Source organism: Pituophis catenifer, unplaced genomic scaffold (genome assembly GCF_029215685.1).
Source record: "Pituophis catenifer annectens isolate HBS135680 unplaced genomic scaffold, rPitCat1.0.hap2 SCAF_3, whole genome shotgun sequence".
Lineage (NCBI taxonomy): Eukaryota > Metazoa > Chordata > Lepidosauria > Squamata > Colubridae > Pituophis > Pituophis catenifer.
Genome location: NW_027256883.1, coordinates 37,084,979 through 37,108,270, shown reverse-complemented (window position 1 = coordinate 37,108,270; position 23,292 = coordinate 37,084,979). Strand labels below are relative to the sequence as shown.

At 37.5% G+C, this 23,292-nt stretch overlaps 1 protein-coding gene across 5 annotated transcripts in view; it reads left to right on the top strand.

The window, feature by feature from the left end:
- SULF1 (sulfatase 1) overlaps positions 1-23,292 on the top strand; it is a 44,885-nt gene that overhangs the window by 1,658 nt on the left and 19,935 nt on the right. For 2 of the 5 annotated variants that reach the window (XM_070942226.1, XM_070942227.1), the window contains exons 2-8: positions 5,975-6,126; positions 7,654-7,823; positions 16,078-16,228; positions 20,046-20,221; positions 20,795-20,923; positions 21,190-21,246; positions 22,687-22,816. In XM_070942226.1, coding sequence (XP_070798327.1) covers positions 5,975-6,126; positions 7,654-7,823; positions 16,078-16,228; positions 20,046-20,221; positions 20,795-20,923; positions 21,190-21,246; positions 22,687-22,816 — 965 coding nt within the window. Of the gene's footprint in view, positions 1-5,974; positions 6,127-7,653; positions 7,824-16,077; positions 16,229-20,045; positions 20,222-20,794; positions 20,924-21,189; positions 21,247-22,686; positions 22,817-23,292 lie in introns of those variants that run through there. The other 3 variants (XM_070942228.1, XM_070942230.1, XM_070942229.1) reach the window with 3 other exon arrangements.

Genomic DNA, 23,292 nt, shown 5'->3' with positions numbered 1-23,292 from the left:
GGACTTCTGTCTAAATAATTCAGGTTTTATCTCCCCCAGTTACTTCCACAGAGAGACTCTAATCCATAGGCAAGATTCTGTCAATGAGCCTCCCATTGTGTGTAAGGCTCAGTTTGATTTACAACCATCAGCTTGTGTGTTATCTCTATTTATGCATTCAACTGATTTATGGCTAAAGTAATTGAAGTACTTAAAACCTACATGCTAATTTACTCCCACCTGCTCGCAGCTCTACCTTGAACAGAAGAGTTTGTTGCCAGTCCTTAAAGGCCCCCTTCCTTTCAGCTTTTTCTGCTGAAATGGAGTATGTTCAGTTGAGAGCCCAGCTGTTCCAGCTAATTGCTCTGATTGATGCTTTGCCATGGCAGCTGAACCTGTTGACGGCTTCAATCCCTCCAAGATACAAATGTTCAGTAGCCATACTTGAAAAATTTGAGGGTTCTCACAACTAGTTTCCAACATTTGCAACACCCTGAAGATTATCTAACAAAGTAGACAGAAAGTAGTAGGAGCAGTGGCCAAATGTGCAATTCTATTGCCTTATACTTGAACACCCCATTAAATCTGCCAATCACCAGATCAGAATGCTGCAACAAGGACACCACCTAGTGGCAGAACCTTTAAATAACTTCCTGCTTTTGACAAGACTTGGAGCAGAATGAACGAATCCATTCCATAAAGACCTGGAGACCAAATTCTTGACGACTTGGCCTGCATTAAGCAGCCATCCACAGTGTAGTACCTTATCAATATTTATTTATTTAGCATATTTATAAGATGATCAGACTACAGGTGACTCCATATGGTGCACAAGAATAAAAACAGGAAAGAAAACAAGGAAATTGGTAAAAGACAATAATTAAATGAGAAGGAAAACGACATAGTCTTCTATCCCAGAGGTCTCAAACCTGCAGCTCGTGGGCCATGTGCAGCCCTTAGTGGTTACCTCTCAGGAGCTGCTGTCTTAGCTTCTCTCCTGTACATATTTGGCCATGCCAAGCAGCAACTTATCAGTAGGGTGACTGTACATTCCTAATTTAAATTTGTCCTAGATTTTCAAGTCTTAGGCAAAATGTACCCCACTGTCTTCTTCCTTACAGAATAAGCTGTTCTCCCATAGTGCCAGTGTGCAGTGCTAAGTGCATTTATTGCACTAAATGGCTTGCAAGGCACCATAGTGGAAAAGCCAATTCTGCAGAAACTGGTGCTACCAGGGCAGAAGGAAAACAAGAGAGGAGAACGTAGTGCTTTGGGGAGAAGGTGGGAGCTCACAAGGAGGAAGTAATAGCAGGAATCAAGTGCCAGTTTATGTGCCCCTGCCTTATCTGAGCTAGCTAGTTTGCCTGCTAATGGCATAAAGAATCAAACTGCCAGGGGGTGCTGCTGATATAGAAAGGAAGGGAAATGGGAAACTCAGGAATAATAAATGCTTTTTAAAAAATCATATAGTTTTGCATGATTTTATTATTTTAGTGCCCCATCAGTCTCAAATGTGTCTGGTTTGGCTGATAGGTTATATAGTCAGTGGACAAATGGAAATGTGGGTTCCTGTTACAGAAGGAACATGTTGTATAAACATGTTAACCAACAGGTTTTAAATCAAAAAATAAGTTTCAATTCGTTTTAATAGTACTTGCATTTTTTGCAGACAGCCCACCAGTTAGCACATTGAAAGTAATGTGACCTGACCTATTCATTTGAGTTTGAGACCCCTGTTCTATCACAGTCACATTTTCAAGGAGCCAACTACCAATCCTAAGGCAAAATGTGGGAAAAGACTCAGATTTTAAGGGTTCATATAAAAGGAGCGAGGTGACGGTTATTTGATCATCTGGGAGTACATTTTCAGAGCTAGGCACAATGGCAGAGAAGGTCCATTCCATGAGTCCATCAAATGACAAAAGCAAGTGAGGGGCCTCGGGGAGGATCTCTGTCCCCCGCCCAGACAAACTGCGTGTGACCCGAGAGGTAGGAGGAGAACCACTGTAAAACGGTGCACCCTACCCCCAACCCCCAAGTCGCCGCAGAAGGATACCATGGTCGTTGGTATCAAAAGCCGCTGAGAGGTCAAGTAGGACCAGGATGGAGGAATAACCCCCATCCCGGGCCCGCCAGATATCATTCACCAGGGAGATCAATGCCGTTTCGTGCTGTGTCCGCCCCTGAATCCAATTGGTATGGGTCTAGATAATCCATTTCCTCCAAGAATTATGGGAGTTGGTGTGCCACCACGGACTCAACAGCGAAGGTTGGAGACGGGACAGAAGTTGTTCAAAATGGCCGGATCCAGGCTGGCTTCTTGAGAAGGGGTCGAACCACCACCTCCTTAAGGGTGGCAGGGAAGACCCCGTCCCTCAATGAAGCGTCGACAATCGCCCGGACCCAGTCACCGGTCACCTCTCTGGTTGCCGCAACAAGCCAGGATGGACACAGGTCCAACAACGTGGAGACCCCCAATCTATCCATAATAGGGATTCCATCCAGGATCCCAGTAGCTTTTAGGCCACTGGAATAAGACCTTGTCAGCATCACTTGGTTAGCCAGTGATGAGCTGAACTCCAAAGAGAAGGAGGCAGTAATGGACAATGACAGGGGTATTCCTTATGCTTCCTTCACAGGGAGTGACATCGCCAGAACCATTTTCTGCCATACAAATGCTTTTCCCATAGACAGAAAATGCATGGCAGGCCACTCTCACTTTGGCAGAAGGATACCATGCTATGCAAAAGTATCTAGAATAGCCTTTGATAGAAAACTTCCTTTTGTACTCTGTATAGTTATTTTGAAAATACATAATAGCTTTCAGGTTTTTTAATATCCCTTCTGTCTTTAATCATCTAAGGCAGGGGTGGGCAACTGAGGCCCTTTTACAATCTGTAGACTTCAACTCCCAGAATTCCTGAGACAGCCAAGCCAAGTCCACAGGTTGTAAAAAGGCCACAGTTGCCCACCCCTGCTCTAAGGCATGATATTTTGTGGGATTTCATGGAACAATTTGATACTATTTATTTGGATTACACTCTAATTTATTTTCTCTCCCTTGAGATATACACATGTCATGTTGAGGCAGTTTACAGTGGGTTCAGGAGCATTATCTAGAGATAAAATTAAAAAACTTAAATTCAAGTAGCCACTATTGACTTTCTATGCCTTCACATTTCACTAGAAAGACTTCAGATGGATCTAATAAAGATGGAAACCTTTCTGGTTTGGCAACTCCTCAGATATTAAAATTGTTCAAAGGCATTCTCTTACAAACTCCAAACATTTCGAGACTTTGCGTCAATTACCTCTACTCCATTCTGGAGAAAAGTATTACATTATTTGGGTTAAGGAGTTTTTGCCCATTAAGATGGCCTTTGGAACCTGGCCTTTGAGACTTGTTTGGAAGGGCTCAACATTCTGTGGAGGTAAGGACAAGCCACTATGGCTTGGAATACCTCCAGACAGCTTGTAAGCTAAACCAAAGGCAGTAATGGGGATTACTATTCTTTTTTTTCCATCCAACTTCAAAGGAACTTCCCTCTCAAGACAAGGTTGGGTGTCTTGTTTCAGAAGTCCAAATATTTGTTCATTGGTTTAGGCCCACCATAGTCAAGAAATTCTCAGCAGGTTACAATTATTACAATAAAGTATCCACATACAGTTCCAGTTATTTAGCAATAAGCAGTTACCCAGTTTAAACTGCAGATAAAATTATAAAGCAACCAACAAAAAAGCAGTAAAAATAGATAGCACATGTATAAATCAAAGGTTCTCTTGAACTGTGTGTGTGTATATATATATATCCCTTCAAGACATTAAAGGTTCTTCAGAACCTTCCATCTTAAGAATTTTTGATAGCCATGCATTGGGTCTAAGATTCATATTACCATTCCACCAACCAAACAGAGAAGTCTGCCTGTTGTTACCTTGATGCATTTTTGCTATCATCATTATCAGGTTTGTGACTACAACTGCCATTAATCACCTCCATCAATTATAGACATATTCTTACATATCCTTGATTGTTTACCATGTTAATTTAAATACTGGAGACTTTTACTTTCACGCATACACGTCTTTTGATGTTTGGATGGTCAGATATTCATAAAGCACTTCACTTCACTGGACAAGGCAGATCCAGAAAAACATTTTTCTTAATTAATTCGCCAATGCCTGAATTCTAGCAAGCCCTGGTTTGAAGATATTGTGTTACCTCTGGAAAAAAAAAAGAGAGACTTAAAAATATTTGGAGTATTGTCATTAAAATGGTGTTAATCAATATGGTGCCCTCTAGCATCTGCCAGATCAGCATAATCTTTCAACAGGGTAATACACATTGAAGTCTCAGGTATCAGGTGAGCACGAGGTTGAGGATAGATGAATAGAATTTAAGGGAAAATTGGTCACATTTTCAGATTCAGAGGATGTGTCTACAAAAAACAGAATGATACTGGGAGGTTATTGACTGCTTGAATCATAGCATGAAAACAACTATAACGTGTTACCATCCTAAGGGAGAAAAAGATGAAAATGTGGAAGTTTTTTGCTCACCATTTCCTCTGTGTACCGACTGTTTTTCTATCTCATTAGAATTTACAAATTAAAATTCTTCCTGTGGGCACCATTAGTTACAATAATGAAAAGATGGGCAGTGATATTGCTTTTTAACGAGACTTTATTAATTCAGCTGTATTTGTATGCTTATTAATTATACATAAATTAATTCCTAATTTTCTTTGCCTCTGTTTTTAAATACATTCATTGGCCAGGGGCATTTTAAATAGTGCAAAGATGTGAGCAGCCATCTGGAGTGTTTTTCTTGGTTTTGTATGAGGATTATGAGGATTAAAAGTCAACACATCTGTAGAGCATTTAACTCTCTGTGATATTATAAATCACAGATTAATTGATATTACATTTTTATTGCAACTATTGCCATTATATACAGTGAGTAAGATCAAATCTATTTTAATTATTTAGCTTCTAATGTTTTTTTTTCAAAACATCCTTCTAATTCTTATTTTGACAGTACAATATAGTACTGTCCTGAAATTTATTAGTTTTGTTTTATTTCTGTATCAGCCTAGCTCAACAAATGAGTCTGGGTGGCACACATCATAAAACAATACAAAATAAATATATACGGGACCAAATAAAACTGTTACTATGGACATTAATACAGACAGAAAATGGGTCCCTTGGCACCCAACCCAGTCTTCACAGCCTTGTGAAAGGCCAACAGGGCACAGGTCATTCTGATATCTGAAGGGAGAATATTCAAGAGCAAGAGTCTCCAACCTTGGCAACTTTAAGACTTGTGGACTTCAGCTTTGCTGGCTGAGGAATTCTGGGAATTGAAGTCCACAAGTCTTAAAGTTGCCAAGGTTGGAGATCCCTGTTCAAAAGGACAGGGGCTACAGCACAGGATTGACCACACTTTTTTAAAAACCTGGCAGAACCACCTCCTCTCTCAAGCATGCATTCACCATTCCCACTCCTTGTCGCACTGAATAGGTAGCAAGAATTATCTTTTGTGTAAGATTAGTTTTTTTTTCCCAAGAACCAAGGACTGGGATGGGCTCATTATGGACAAAGGGAAAGGGTTAAAGAACCCACATTTGTTGATTTGCTATTTTCTTTATTTATCCATATTTGTGTATTATCCGCTTCAAAATGATGAAGAATGTGCCCTCAATTCTTTGTAGATACAAAGATACCAGAGGGTAAAAAACAGATTACTTCCTGGTTAAAACCAGGAAGTAATGACCATGCGGGTGGGCAGAGCCTTGTGCTACCACTGCTACTGAACCACCCGCCACCATCGCTACCGGTTCAGTTGAACCGGTCCGAACTGGTAGCATTTCACCCCTGGGTTACACACAAATGTGGGTCCTTATGTTGCCAACCCTTGCTGTAACCAACTTCTTTACTTCATAAAACACCACTGTTCACCAAGTGCAAATGAATGTGGCTTCTTTTCCTCTCACAGCTTTTTTTGGAAAATACCTCAATGAATACAATGGCAGCTATATCCCCCCTGGCTGGCGAGAGTGGGTTGGATTAATAAAAAATTCTCGTTTCTATAATTACACTGTTTGTCGCAATGGCCTTAAAGAGAAGCATGGATTTGAATATTCAAAGGTAAGGAATAATCTCATTTATCGTATTATGCACATACTGTAGGTAAAACCTATTCTTGATAGAAGAAATGATATTTTAAAATTACTTCATTGAAATAATAGTCTTAATTTTTTTTTTGTTACTGCACGGTCAGAATTTTTTTCACATAATCTTCATAGAAGGTCAGTTAACACTATGGATTTCTGGTTATGAAGAAGAAATAATGAAAGGTACTGAATCCTGGAAACTTGACTGTGGCAACAAACAAACATGCAGACACACACAACAAAAATTACACAGCACGTTTGTTTCCTATAAAAAGCAATTATCTTTTTATCTTTTGGGAGAGATATAATTTGCAAAAGATTCTCATTTCCAGTACTGTCTATGACTCTATGTTACTTATAATATTTTGGCATTTGAAATTTGGAAAAAAACTTCCTCCTTCAGAAAATACCTTTTCCCCAGTAAATCTTTCACTCTTGAGAGAAGTGCTAGTGTGAGTGGCTTAATGGAAAAATATATCTGAAAATCAGTGAAATTTATCTTTCATACTGATTTTTATAACTTTATTAAATTTTTAAACAAGTAGGATAAAAACTAACTGAAACTAATAAGTCAGGTGAGAATTTTTTTAAAAAAATAAAGATCAAAGCCAAAAGCTCAGAGAAAAAGAAATATAAAGAAATAAATTCTGGTTTTCTTTTACAACATTTAAGTTGACTTCTTATTCTAGAATTATGACATACTTTCTTTCATACTTTTTCACATGTATCTGCAAAGTACTTTTGGCGTTAGAAGTCTGAGAAACCATCCTGGAATGAGGACAAAGTGTTCACAGCTGTTTGGGCTTCCCTAATAGTGTTATGTGAAAAAAATCCTGCACTTCTTTTCACTGTTGCTTTTGCAGCTGTTCATGACCCTGAGACCACATCATCTGATTGATTAGTCTTGTCTGGAAATGGTTGAAATTGTATGTTCATGTTACCTTGGAACTCCTCACTGAAGTACATGCCAGTTATTTGATCAAAAACTCTGCAAACCTAGAGATGGCAGATAGTTTAGTTCCTAACTTTAAAAAAAAGTCCTTTTCCTTTGTGTGTGTGTGTGTGTGTGTGTGTGTGTGTGTGTGTGTGTGTGTGATTTTTCATTTTATTACTATTGGCTATAGGTTAAGCTGTTTAGTTGGTATGATTGGATTTTGACATTAGTAGCTGTGCTGTTCTAAAATAAGCTGACTTCTTTAGAAATGCAAATATAATTTTTTAATTTCAATTATAGACAAGGGGCTATAGTGTCTGAGCTTGGGTGTGATTTAAATGTTTCTAAGTCTTTGTCTTCTACTTAAAAGATGTTATTCCTCCTTACCTACACAGATAAGCTTATTGGAATGCAGCCATTCATCTGCATATATTTGATCTGGGAACTGTGCCCAGCCTCTAAAACTAGATATCCTTTCAAAGCCTATTGGACTAAGCCACTATAATATGACCTTGTGATATTGGATGCAGTTGGCAAATTGTCACTTATGTTGAATGTTTGTTTCAGGACTATTTTACAGATTTAATCACTAATGACAGTATCAATTATTTCAAAATGTCTAAGAGGACATATCCCCATAGACCTATAATGATGGTGATCAGCCATGCAGCTCCCCATGGCCCAGAAGACTCTGCACCACAATTCTCTGAGCTGTATGCAAACGCTTCTCAGCACATGTAAGTGAAACTTTATACTGTGAAAATGCTGGGGGTTTGCCACTTCATTGCTGACTGCCCTTTTCAGGTGTGTAATGAAATGGAAAGATGATGTCCTGCATAGCCTCAGCCAGTCACCTCCTTGCCCTGCTTCAGTTCTTTGAGGTTCAATGAAATACTCTAGAACCGTGGTGGCAAACCTATGGCACGAGTGCCAGAGGTGGCACACAGTGTCCTCTCTGATGGCACGCTAGCCGTTGCTCCAGTTCAGCTCTGCTGCACATGTGCACGTGCCTCCTGCTGGCCAGCTGGTCTTTGGGTCTCTGTTGCACATCTGCAGGGGTGGGACATGTGCGGGTGCAGGGTGCATGAACGGGGGGGCACGTGCGCATGCGTGGGGGCTGCACGTGCATTGCATTTTGGAGGTTCAGGCATGTCACGTACGTGCTTTGGGCACTCAGTCCAGAAAAGGTTAGCCATCGCTGCTCTAGAATATTCCATACTCGGATCCCATATTTTCTACTTTTTGAAAAGCATAATCTTTACTTTTTTGTTTGAGGGAAGCTTTGTAAACACCTTTGGCAGTGAGAAATGCTGAGTTGTCATTTGGCTTGGTGTCTGGATTATAGATGCCTAAAGCAGTTGGAACACCTTCTTTTTCTTCCATCTTTCTTTTTTTCTCCTTGGGGTTGCCTGGATTTCTTTCAATTTTCTCTCTGAACATTTTGTCTCATTTCTGTACAATTGATATTAAGTTTGCACTAAAGCTTGATGGAAGAGAAACAGTAAAGTCTTGGTATTGTACAATAGATTTTACCCATTCATTTGGTAGATGCAGATCACATATTTTCATGCTTTCTCTGTTAAAAACCACTGAGTAGAATCTACAAAATGGGTATGAATTAATATAACGGTGATCTTTCTTTTGATGTATTTGCTAATGTGTTTATAATGTAGTAGACACATTTGTAGCCTAAAACATATTCAGAAAATATATTTCATAATTCCCCCAGGTTATGCTTTATGTATAAAGCTATGCCTGAGATAAATGGTTGCACAAGAAAAAAAGCCAGTTTATGTCACTATTTTAAAACAATAAATAAAAAAAATGCTATATTTTGACATCTATACCCACATCCCATCCCACCCACAACTCCTCTGCTCTTGCTTTGATATCTTAATTGGTGCGAGAAATTCAGACCAAAATTTGTCGGAGTAGCACCAGTAAATCTGGATAAAAGACACAATTCTTAAGGGTTTGTGAAGTGCTTTATTTTAAACTGTTTTAAGTGAAACTTTGTAAAATTCATCATTTTTGAATATTTCAGGTGCAAAACATCTTCAAAATAGCTCTGTTTCTAGCTTGAAATACTTTCAAAATAATTAAAAGAGCTTATTTTTGTACTTGAAATTGGGACATTCCAACTTCCAAGCATTTATTTTTGTCTATTGCTAGTTTTGAGACACCAAATGTCTAACAAATAATCAGTACATAAATATATATCAAATATATCAGACTGGTTGACTGAAGTTGCAGACAAACCTAATTTTAAGATACAAAAATTTCCCAACCTAAATAAGCTGAACCAACCATAGTCATGCAGTCATGGAACCGAATGGTTAGAAAGAGTCATCTAGTCCAATTCCCTTTCCAGTGCAGGAATCTACTGCATTAGCTATCTCTGACAGATGGCTGTCCACCCTGTTTAAACACCTCCCATAAGAGTCTACCATCTCCTGAAGCAATTTGTTCCGTTGTTTAACAGCTGTTAGCATTATGAAACACTTCCTGATATCTAATCAAAATTTGCTTCCTAACTATTCCATTTTCTACGTTAGAATTCTTTGGATTTTGGAAAACAGCTATCACATTTCCCCACAGACTTCTTCAAATTAAATATCCACAACTCCTCCAATTGTTTTCTCTTAAAAGATTTTCTTCCAGGTCTCTTAATCATCGTAATTGTTCTCTGGATGTGCTCCAATGTGTCAGACTTTGTCCCATCAGCCCAGAAATGAGAGCACAAATGACTTGATATTTTCCCAGTACTTATGTTGATGCAACCTAGAGTTGCATTCGCTTTATTTCCATCAATAGTGTTGGCTCATGTTCAAATTGTAATCCACCAAGACACCCAGTTTCTCTCAGGAATATTGCTTCCCAACATGGTCTTCCCTACTCTACACTTACGCCTTTGATTTTTCCTTTCCAAATTAATTAAGTACTACATATTTTCTCCTGTTAAAATCCATCTTGTTGCTCTCAGCCTATTATTGCAGCTTGTCAGTACCATCCTAAGTTCTGAAACTGCAATAATTCACTATCTACCCTATATATATGTCACCCATGTTATGTTTTCTAGGACGTCACTCAAATCATTAATAAATATATTAACAGTACAGAGCCTGGGATCTTTGTAGTGTTACCATTCAACACCTCTTTCCGCTTGACTGAGAGCCACTCTTGTAGGCACATAGAGGTTTATAACTGTAATGAGTTCTGTATCCATCTCCTGGGATCAAAATCCAGTCCGCATTTTGCTTATCTTCTCTATTAATTTTTTGTGGGAGACTAGGCCACACTCCCTTAACAGACTGTTGGGCCAACAGATTGCTTCTATGGTCCCTCTTAGCAGGGAGTCTTTGATCACCACCACTGGAAAGGAAAACAGCTCTATTTAGGCCAGAGCACTTACTTTTTAAATACTGAAAGGTTGACTTTCTAAAATTTTTGACTTTCTAAAAAAAGTATGCATTATCAGTTCAGCAGTTAACGTTTCTTCCCCCACCCCAAAAATAAACAGGGTAGCAGACAGGATAGCAGGATGAGGCAGGGGAGTAAGGAAGGGGAGGGAGAACTTGCCTGAAGCCTCTCAGACATGGCTGTGTTCTAAAAATTTAATTAGAAGCAGATTTCATGGAGTGGTTGAAACTAAGGCCAAGTAATAGCCCCATTTAATCATTTTTAAAGCATGTAAGCTGTACTGTTCCCATCGCCCTCTACATATGGGGGAGGGGGTGTCTGCAGCTGAGAGACTCCACTCTCTGTGGAGGCTGTCTGCACACTTGAGAGCTCTGATTGACCAGGGTTTCCAATTAAATGAAAGGTCTTCATAGACAAAGGAAGCCCTCTTTTGCAGTGAGTGGCTTGTTACCTGTTGGAAATGATGGAGGGCAAAGCAGAGTTAAATTGTTTGTCTTCACCCTTGCCCGCATTTTGCATGTGGAATCTGTGCTCACTTTAAAAATGATCAAAGAAGGCTCTCAAGCATTAAACTTAGCAGCCACTTCCACTCTTCTGTATTAGGAGATTGAGAGAAGTTTCGTCTGCACTGAACACTGTATGATATTAATATCTGAACTTGGTAACCTTGGAAACTTTTGTTAAACTCCGTATGCATTCCTGCAAATATGTACGGTAATAGTTGAAGTCAAAATTATTTGTGCTTAACTGATTATAAAAAGTGTGAAAGCACAAATCAGAAATCACTATTTTCTCCCAACCCAGCTGTCTTGAAATTCTGGGAGTATTATGCAACTTTTATTCAGTGGTTGCTGCAGGTTGTTTTAATAATGAAAGACTAAACAGAGTAAGATTTTATCTGGAGGAGTAAAAGAAGAAATGGAAGATAAACTGCCAGTTTGCATGCCTAAATTGCTAAAGGAATGGTTTCTGCAGTTTAATATGCTGCCAGCTTATCATGGCCAGATAACAAAGGAAAAATCCAATGTCTGCCTGACTTTTCTTTTGGCATAGCTCATGAAAATAATGGCAAAAGTAATATAATCATTTGGTAAGAAGTGTCATCATTTGAATATTTAACTATTGAGGATTCTTCTCTTTTGGTGGTCAAATATATTTTGGTACCATTTTTTTCTGGGTAATGGGTTTAAATTTAAGCTGTCTGACTTTTCTTTTTTGGTTTAGTTTGTATTAAGTCAGACTAACAAATGTATTTGTATAATGTTAACAATGGGAAGTAATATTAAAATGAAAGACAAAAGGATTGAAAGGCTAGAAAAAATATATTATGTACAAAAGAAATATAAAAAATGACTAAATTGTTGAAAGTTTTATTCCTTGCTAATTCATTGGGAAAATAATATAACTTGTTCATGGCTAAGACCTTCAAAATTTTAGCCACAGTCCTTTATTTTCCACATGACTGTACTTTGCAGAATTAAATGCAAGTAAGAAAGTGATAAATCAAATAAAGATAATATTCATCAGTATTTTACTGAGGTCAAATAGAACTTTTGAAACTGAGGCCCAAAAGGAATTGAATTTGCAATTCTTTATTCTATACAGTGCCCAGAACTGGAAAAAATACCTAATAATAGGCTTGAAAATGATCTTTGTCAGCAGACAGTTGAATCCTAACACAGTAAAAATCTTAAAGCATACGAGAAAGTGTTTTAGAAGATGTAATAGTGTAGTAAGCTATTAATGCTATTAAATAATATAAAAGGAATATAAATAGAAAGTTCTTTTAAAATATAAATCATCTTCGAGTTAAATTAATTTTAATAATATTAATTTTACCTCCAAGTCTGAGAACTAGATATTCTTATGTTTGTTTGAAGTTGCAGACAAATTTAAATTGAACTTCTATGGAATTTTTATAGCAAGATAAATAAAGAATTCAGAATACAGCCTAAATATTTTTATGTAAATATTTTTATTGAAACCTAATTAATTCTGGCTGATTTAATGCAATTCAGAATAACCAGATAGGATACCAGACGAATACACAGATAGTCCTTGACTTAGCAATTGAGCTCAAAATTTGTTGCTAAGTGACATTGTTGTTAAGTAATTTTTGCCTCATTTTACAACCTTCCTTGCCACAGTCATTAAGTGAATCACTGCAGTTGTTAAATTAGTAACACAGTTGTTAAGTGAACTTGGCTTCCCCATTGACTTTCCTTGTCAGAAGGTCGCAAAAGGTGATCACATGACTCCAGGACACTGCAACCGTCATAAGTATGAGTCAGTTGCCAAATTTTGAATACTTGCTCATGTCACTTTTTTCAGTACCACTGTAACATCGAATGGTCACTAAACAAACTGTTGTAAATTGAAGATTACCTGTACTGGCAAAATGCAGCTAGACATATACAATAGGTTTCTTATTCCTGTAAGAAATGTAATTTATAATCTGGACACCACAGAATTTTACCACTGTTCATCAACTGCCATCCACCTACTTTTTTCAGAATTTCTAAGTAGTGAAACGTTCTGAAACCAAATTGGAAGGAAGAGAAAGAAAAGTTTTTATTTTATTTACATTATTTTATTATATTTTGTTTTTAATCTTTGTACTGAATGGAGGACTATAAACCACTAAGATCATCAGATCATCAGATGCACTGTAAATAAAAGCAATCTTATTTTAAAAAATCTATCCAGTTGCAACGTTCCTTGCACATTCAGAGTTGTCTCATATATATATTTCCCTCACCCAAGCTTTATGTAGGACTTATTTATTGCTTGTAACTATATGAGTTTTATATAAAGATCATCTAGACCAGAGCTGTCAAGCTCCCGGTTCGCAAGCTGGATGCATCACATGCTGGCCATGCCATGCCTGGTTTAGCGAAGGGGGGAAAAATTCCCGATACATCACATGACACTGCCATGACGACATGAGTTTGACATCCCTGATCTAGACCCTAAAAGTTCAATCAAAGAGAAGTGCCACAAGGATTAATTAAGACAGGATACAAAGGACTTGACTGTTGTAAATATGCAAACACAGTATCTCTGAGAAAAAAAAATTAAAAATGGTTCATTATTATGAAGCATCTCTAATTTCCTCTAAACACATTAATAAATTATATTAATAATTATATTATTAATTTTATACAGAACTGAACAGGAGACAAAAATGAAATAAACTTTTTATTTGCCATTGAATATATATCTTTTGGAAGGCCAGATTAAGATTAAGAAAAAGGAGAAGAGCAAAGAGGAGAAAATAAATTACATCTTAAAAAGGACTACAGTTTATTAACTTTTCCTTGTAGCTCCAAACTCTAACAGTGTGCAAAACAAACAAATGTATGATCATGAATTAGAGAGAAAGAGCTTGAAGTTAGAAATAAATTCTGTAGAAAAGGGGGGAAATTTTCAATCCACTGATGTAGGCCTGTCAAACTTGTGGCGTCACAGTGGCGTCATGCAGTGGTGTATTAACCATTAAGTAGACTAAGCACGTGCTTAGGGCACCAGACCCAAAGGGGCACCACAAAGTTTTATGTAGCCTAAGCTGGGCTTCATTTGTATAGTATGTACAAAGGAGGGGAGCACCAAGATTTGTCAGTGTTTAGGGCACCAGTGAGCCTTAATCTGCCACTGGCATGACATGACGTATCAGGGACTTTTTTCCTCCTTCGCTAAACCAGGCATGGGCATGGCCAGTGTGTAACACATCTGGCCACGGGCCACGAGTTTGACAGCCCTACATTAATGTGACTTTGCTAGTGAAATTTTTTTAAAATACAGTTTGCTTTTTCCTGCTTCCACAAGATTTCTGGATGCCCTTAGCTTGACAGATAACAAAAATGACTGAAAATTCAATAACATTTTAAAATTTATCTCCCAAATCGTATTGGGAGATACGATTTGGGAGATAAACCTTCTTACATTCTTATAATTTTTTAAGGTAGTTTGGACAGAACATAATATGGATCTCAGTCGGAGATATTTCCCAATAAATGGCAAAGGCTTGTCAGCTATAGAAAAAGGAAAGGGTGGAATGCAGGGACCCCTCTCGGTTTCTACTGATAATCTTCTGGCAGAGCTAATATCCCACCTAATATGTTCTGCTCATTGTGGAATTCCAACCATGTGTAAATTGCACTGGTGAGACTGAGATTTGAAAGACATTATTATGGCCTGAAGAGTATTAGCCTTCAATAATTCAGTTATGGATGTCTCAGAGGACATTAAAATCTTTGACTCGGGGCATTCTGTTTTCAGCAACACCCAATGAAATATTTACAGCACAAACAGTAGCATTAGTGTTATATTCTCCCATATCATAATGAGAACAGACATAACATCCTTCGTAATGATGGCTGCAGCCATTGTCTTAGGGGCAACTGGGGCAGCTTGACTTTCTGTGGACAGCATCCAAACATCAATAGACTCTTTAGTAATCAAAACGGAAGATAAACACTATTTTCTCGCTCTAATCATGGCAGTTATACAGAAATCAAGATAACAGTGCTGCAGACAGTGGCATGGTATGTGCGTGTTTAGTTTTATTTTATTTGTTTATTTATGTGAGTGGCAGAAATTGTGATGCTGTGCAACCATAGGAGCTGTCTGCAGCAAAGAATGGAAAGCAGAACAAATGTTGCTTGATAACTTGGCAAAGTTAGATGAAAAATTATCATTTTTACTAAAGAACTATGATACAGTGTCTATTAATGAGGAATGTCTGTTAATTAAGCAATTGCTTAATTACATGACATTCTAGCACCAGTAGGAAATTTTCTTTTTGCTATTGAGTAAGGGAAATACTATTTATTCTTAATTTTCCTAATTCTCATGACTGTGATATACATATAGTACAGACGTTTACCTATATATTAATTTCAAAAATATTAATTTTCAGAAATTAGTGGAAAAAAACTTGCTGTGGTACAGCCAGCAAGCCTGAAAGTTGAAAGTATGCTGCCTGGGCAGTTCTTGGGGTTTAAGTCCATACCTTTTAAAGTGACCAAGTTTGAAAAACACTAGTCTATGGCTTTCAAGGAAGAGATTAGTTTAGACCTTGGGAGTCACACAGAACAACACTCATCTCCCGAGAAAGTTGTTTCTTAGGAGCATATTGCCTTTATTATTTAAAACATCAATTAATGTCTATGGAGATTCTCAGTCAACCAGGTCATAGTTGTCCCAAAGGTGTTTTTTCAAGAGGCAACTGGACTTTCTAGTTTTTCTTTGAAGATGTTTCACTTCTCATCCAAGAAGCTTCTTTAGCTCTGGAGCTAAAGAAGCTTCTTGGATGAGAAGTGAAACATCAGCCTCAGAAAAGACCAGGTGATTATAATATTGGGATTATAAATAACATGCTGGACGTCAGATCTCAGAATTGTATGAAATAAACTACCTACTTAATTGTGATTGCTTACTCTCAACTGGTAATTTATAAATGCATTTCATAACCTTGCATTTTTTCTAAAAGTTATTTTGATGTGTGGTAGATAATAGCAAAAGGGGCAGATTTTGCATCTGGAGCTTAATCTATATTATCTTCTCCTGTAGAACTCCTAGTTACAACTATGCACCCAATATGGATAAGCATTGGATCATGCAGTATACAGGGCCTATGCTTCCCATCCATATGGAATTTACGAATACCTTGCAACGCAAAAGACTTCAAACTCTGCTGTCAGTTGATGATTCCATGGAAAGGGTAAGCAAATAAAAATGCTTAAAGCCATTCTGTAGTATTACATTCTGCTCTGTTTTGAATATTGCTGTGGTAGGAAATCCTTCTCCCAGAATTCTACTTACCAGTCCATTCCATTTTTATATGAATACCCCAATTTTTATTCCATTCATTCTTTCAACAGTACCGATTAAAAGGCAAACCAAGTGCATGAAAAAGGGTACGATTTCATCTGGTAAAATAGTCAGTATATGCACAAGGGTTGTTTAGTGAAGCATTGTAGTGTACAGGTAATCCGAAACCTATGATCATAACTGAGCCCAAAATTTCTGTTGCTAAGCGAAGCAGTTGTTAAGTGTTAAGCTCATTTTATGACCTTTTTTGCCAGAGTGGTTAACTAAATCACTATAGTTGTTAAGTGTATTGTGTGTTTGTTAAGCAAATCTGGCTTTCCCCATTGACTTTGCTTGTCAAAAACCAGTTGGAAAGGTTGCAAAAAGGTGATCACAGGACCCTAGGACAGTGTAACTGTCATAAATCCATGCCAGTAAGCAAGAACCCAAATTTTGATCATGTAACCATGGCGATGCTGTTATGGCCATAAATGGGGAAAATGATCATAAGTCACTTTTCAGCACTGTTGTAACTTCAAATGGTCACTAAACAAATAGTTGTAAGTCGAGAACTACCTGTATGAGTCACTCTGTGTTCTGTACTAATTGAAAACATTATATAATAGAAGCTTCCTTGGGTTGTTTGAAATATTCATTGCAAATAATTTGATAGGTTCATTTTAGCTGATGAAAAAGAAAAGACAGAAATGTTAAACAAATTGTATTTGAACACATTTCAAGAGACTTTGTGTCAGTGATAGTCTCTAAAGTTTAATTATACAGTCATAGTTGCTTGTTTTGCAGCCAAATAGATTAATATGACCTGGAGAATATCAGAAATGCAGAGACCTACAAAAGCTTCCCAGGGTGTACATAAAATGGAAAACATGGTTTGTTTTGAGCCTGAAACAAACAACCCCATTTGAAACAATCAAATAAAATAAAATTCAAACCAGATTCAGTCTTTCATCATATCAAACTTAAAATAAATTGTATGCTCTGGGATTCCAAGAGAAGAATGAGAACTTGGAATCAGAAACTGACTGCCTTCTCAGCGTTCCATCCGAGGTCCGTAAAGTGAGGACTCAAGATTGTTGCAGGCAATATGCTGACTGGGTAAACTGCTTAGAGATGCTGTAAAGCACTGTGAAGCTGTATATACAGTAAGTCTAAGTGCTGTTGCTGCTGCCTTGTTTTATGGCCCAGGACCACAAAAGTAGGTGATGGCTGTGCTGGCCAATGAACTCACATGATGGTTGGGAAAAGTGGCGAATAAAAACATTTATAAAAATCATAATTAAAGCATTTTCACCCAACCATTAACTTAGAAAAACCCTTAAGGTGTTCAGGAAAGGCCACAAAAGCCTTCAATTAAACACATCCCTGGGATGCTCAGCAACACAGTACAAACCAAAGAGAGGAAGCTAGAAAGACTCATTGATATTCAACAGTTAACAGCCAGCGTGCAAATACAAAACCAACCAGCCAAGCTATAAGTAAGTAATTAGATGCAGACATAGACAAAAAGTTATTTTTTTATGGGTTCTACCTATCAGGTTTGTGGTTATCTTTCCAGATAATTTTTAAACTAAGTACCGTTCACTACTTTAAATGCTTAATTATAATTCTCGCAGAAAAAATACAGAATATTGGTTGAGTATAAAACAAGACCAGAATGTTTTCTGAAAACTGATTAAGCAATAGTCGGGACAATTATGTACTCATGTGTTTATTTGCATTTGATTGTATATTCACAAACATATATCACTCATATAACCACAGCCGAATCAGCAAAAGTTAAACAGAAGAGAAATCAAAAGTTCATCAAACAATTCCAAATGTCAGTTGGTGTATTTTTGAATACACTTTGAAAACTCAGCTTCTACAAGTCATAATAGCTTGCACAGACTGCCCACTTCCAAATAGGCCCAACAAATCATTCAAGGCAAATTAATCTCAGCAACGTTACTTCACAAGGCCTCATTCTCACAAGCACACTTACTTTGTATTTACCTGCCTACTATCCATATCATGAACTTAAGTTTCACCATAACAGAATTAATTTTAAAAATAGCAATAGTTTACTTACTAAATAGGCAGGCAATGGCATGAAGACATTGTGTTAGCTGTCTTTTTCATCTGACTTGGCTGTGGCTGCTGCAAGAATCATGTCTATGTCTTTAAGGCAATAAAGTGTGTGTGGTCTCAGAGCCAGTGCATTTTATCTTGCAAGATAATTAGCAACCAGGGTCCCACTGAATACTCACAATAAGGATGGGAAGAATATAGTCCGCCCTTCAAAGTAGATCAGTCTAGGAAACCAATGCCTCATAGATAAGTACTACTTTTATTGTAAAGGTGCAATAATAGAATCTTACAAGTCTGAATGTATTCTCCCATCCTTCCCTTTATCTTCATGTGAGCTAGGGAAGAACTTGTTTTAAACTTTTATTCACATTAAATTCTTGGCCTGGCTTCAGGCTCCTTTTCTCTGTTTCTTGGTAGCAGCTCTTCTTTCCACCTTCTACATCTAGTGCTAGACACAAGTGAATTGGTATCTGAAGAACAGCTTTCATGGAGCACCAATAACCATATATGGGTAGGGAATGATGATCAGGCCAGTGGCTTGCTAATGGAAGCTGTTTTCTGTTTGTGAAGAGGGAAGACCCTATTCTTTGGTCCTGGGCTTTGTCTTGGCTTGTTCTGTTATGATGCTAGCTGATGTAGCACAAGAAGAGTGTATTATTAAGTCAGGCCTCTGTGCAGTTCTTTTCTGCCCACGCTGACCAGCAAATTCTGCCTTGGTCCTTCTCTTCTTTCTGGTTAGCATCTCTCTCTTTATCTATTCCTCTGCCTCTTCCCATCATGACTTTGGGAAGTATAATTTAATAGGGCAGATAAACTGGATCTAGTTATCTAGCCTTAAACTGGAGGGGTACTGTAAAGGAAAGGTGAAAGAAAAATAAAGCAAAAAGAAAGGATTTCACGTCACTGTAAGTTGTTTCTTTATGTGCGCGAGATAACCGAAAAGCAGGGTTAAGGGGAGGGAGAATCAATCTTCCCATCTAATACAGTACATTGTAGTGAAGCATAAACTCATTAAAAAGCAACAACCTGCTAAAGTAGGATGGATCAGGAAGATGGGGTTGCCTTGAAGGCAGACAGCTGTAGCAGCCCTGTTGCAGGTGGTCAGTTGCAGCAGTTCCCCTCTTTCTCTGGGCCTACAAAATGAATGGCCACTTTTCCTTAAGTGGCCTAGAATGTTTCAGATCAGTCAAGCCAAAATCCTGCTGTTGAATTGGTAGGCTAGGAATTAAAAAGAGAAAAAATAAATACTCGGCACCGAAGTCCAATTGTCACTCTTATAATGGTTGAAAGCCTCAATTGTTTCAACTTTGAAACAAACTAGTTCGTTTCCAAAATCATGCAAAACTACTGCGCTTTGTTCCAATCTGGAAACCACTGATGAAATGCATGCATTTTGTTTGAAGCTTCAAGCTGTAAAATGTGGCATTTCAATATTGCTTTACATCTGATGGAATTTGTTTAATCTCTTCTAGAAGCATATGGTGAATGTTTCATGATAGCTGGATTTTAATTGGTTTTAGTGATATAGCCCTAACAGAATTGTTTAAATGTAAAATTTGTAAATACTGCTTTGTGTGTATTTATAATGATTGATTTAGCATTGGTTTGCATTGATCTTTTTTCCATTTATTGCATTTCAGTTATATCATATGCTAGTGGAAACTGGAGAACTGGAGAATACTTACATTATTTACACTGCTGATCATGGTTACCATATTGGACAGTTTGGACTGGTCAAGGGAAAGTCAATGCCATATGATTTTGATATTCGTGTTCCTTTCTTTATTCGTGGTCCAAGTATAGAGCCGGGATCAGTGTACGTTCTCCTATGTCTGCAGCACAGCTGTTGTACCTAATGTAAAATATTTGTAAGCACATTTGATTGTCATTCTTGTGGATGATTTATTTCATCAAGATTATTTGCAAAGCATGAACAAAGAAGAGCATCTTTTTTGTTACTTTGTAAATGTTATTCTTTCCCAACTTTGCTAGAAATATAATGGCATATTCCTTTTTTATTGTTATAGCCTTGGACAGTTATTTTGTAGCTTGCTGCTAAGACTGTAATGGGGTCATGTGAGGATATATTTCACTTACTGTGGCTTTATGGGGTATATAAATATTTAGCCACAAGTCTGCTGGCTCAAATAGCATGGCTGCTTTATCTCATTGCATAACTTAGTACATCATGAAATTAGTGTGCCTTGTCCTAATTCACTGTCCGGTAAGGGAAACTTGGAAGAAACTTGAAACTGCCATTGCATACAATGTTGTCTTAAGGTGCTGTACTTGTATAAAATGACACTCAGATTCTTTTAATTCTACAAAGATTTAAGATGTTTCTTCTAATGTGCATAATACAGCTCCGACCTTTTCTGTTCATTTGCAGAGTATCTCACATGGTGCTGAATATTGACCTTGCTCCAACAGTTTTGGATATTGCAGGACTCGAGACACCTCCAGATATGGATGGCAAATCTATTCTTAAACTTCTGGACCTTGAAAAACCAGGGAACAGGTGAGCTGAACACTTTCTTGAAGTTTATTTGGCAGCGAGTGCCTGAGTTAGATTGTGAAGCAAATGGAAAATGAAACATGTCTAAACAAGTATAAGTGACCCTTGCTTTCCCAGCACACGAAACAATTTTAAAGATCATATTTATAAAATTGTGGAAGTTGTGAGCAAATAATTTGCTTGGAGTAAAAATAAATTAGTCATCTTTAATTGCATAGCCAAACATAGCCATGAATGCCAACAGTAAATTATTGTTATTTTGATTTTAGGTTTCGAACAAACAAGAAAACCAAAGTCTGGCGTGATACATTCCTGGTGGAAAGAGGGTAATTATTGAAGTTGAGTGAGTTCTAGGAAAATTGCCTGGTGGGCAATCCTCTTAATTCTGAATGCAAAGACATCCTTTGTTCAACCTTGTTTTGCTACTATTAACAGTGCAGGTTGTGAAGCTGATTCGTTGCCATGCCAGGTTGACCCGAATTGTAAAAGAAAATCTCCTTGGATGCTTTAGAGAATTGGAAGAAGGCAAAACGGGAACAATATTTGGGCTTTTTCCTCCCAGATCTCACTGGGTGTGAGCTGCTTTCCATCTCCTCAGTTTTAGTAATACAAACTTTTCCCAATGGCACCCTTTAGGAACTGAGGAAAGGAAAAAAATAGCAAAACCCAACATTTTAATAAGAATGAAATTGGTTTGGTTTTAGGACTGCACTGTCCCTCACAAACCAGCATGCCTAGAGAAGAGAATCTGTTCTTTTTTTTCTCTCTCTCTCTCTCCCTCTCTCTCTCTCTCTCTTTCTCTCTCCCCACCCCTCTCTCTCTTTTTTGTCATTTGACAAAAGACACTGCTGGTTTGTCTCTTTTCATCCTTGCCCCAGTCAGATATTATCACAACTGAAGTACATAAGAAGGGGTCTGCCAAAGTATATGCGCTGAGGAAGGAATCCTTCCAACTCTTTGACAGCTTCCATGTTAAAAGCTTGTGGTGAACAAGCCTAGGGAGATCATCCAGTGCAGTACTAAAGGCGAGGCCAGATGCCAACTCTTACTCTGCCCTCTTTTTTCAGCCATTGCCAAGAAATGATAGAAAGGGTTTTGCAAATGTCATATCCCTGTTTGAGTTTATCCTGCATATTTTAATGTAGAACATATATCTTTCTTCCATCCATGCATTTTCTCATTAGGAGACAACAACTGCATGAAATGCAGCATTGAATCCTGCCAGTCACCTTTGTCCAACATATACAAATATATCATATACATATACATATACACGTTCTACACTAAAATATGTTCCCCCTCCAGTGTTCGGATCTCCCTGCAAAATTTGGAAATCTGTACATGGAAAGAACTGAGCATGCAGAAGATCTTTTTAGATATCCTGGTGAACATATATAAATCATATAAGACTGCTCAAAGATCTCTTTATGTTAGTGTTTCTCAGTCTTTGGCAACTTTAAGATATGTGGACTTCAGTGTGGAGGCAGGAGAATTCTGGGAGTTGAAGTCCATCCATGCAGGTTGGGGAATTCTGGGAATTGAAGTCTACCCATCTTAAAGTTGCCAAGGTTGAGAAACACTGCTTTAGATTAAAGCTCTTCTCATGCCTCACCCTGACCTGTGTTTAAAATGCATTGCATTTTAATTCTCTGATAAACAATTGTCAGTCCTTGTTGATTTACTTCCATCTTATAGAGACACTTCTGTTTTGATTCATGTATATTATTCATACATTCTCAAAAGTACTGTCTCTTTTCTTTTTAAAGCAAATTTTTGCGTAAGAAGGAAGAATTGGGCAAAAATACCCAGCAATCAAATCATTTGCCTAAATATGAGAGAGTAAAAGAATTATGTCAACAGACGCGATACCAAACAGCTTGTGAACAACCTGGTCAGGTAAGCAACAGATAATCATATAATATTTAATTATAATTAAATATAATTCATAATTCTTTAAGAGCTGATGTGATAATGCAGTGATTAATTTGATAGCACATGTCATATGAACCAGCTTTGTAAGGGACTTTTTACTACCAAGTAAAATCAAATTTTTGATAGTGTGTGCCATAGCATGTGCACTAATCAAACATGTGGTAAGAAAGAAGGAGAACTCAGATACAAACAGTGTATGTAGAAAGTAAATACAGGGTCAGTCCAAAAGGACTCAAATGTCTATACAGCAATGCCAAAGGATGAGAAATAAACAGGGTGATCTAGAAATTCAAGTTCATGAGGGCAGATATGCTATTGTTGCATTATGGAAACTTGGTGGGATGAAACCCATGAATGGAATATACAGCTAGAGGGATGAAAGAAACAGACCTAATAAAAGAAGAGGTGGAGTTCCATTATATATAAGAAATAATTACTTA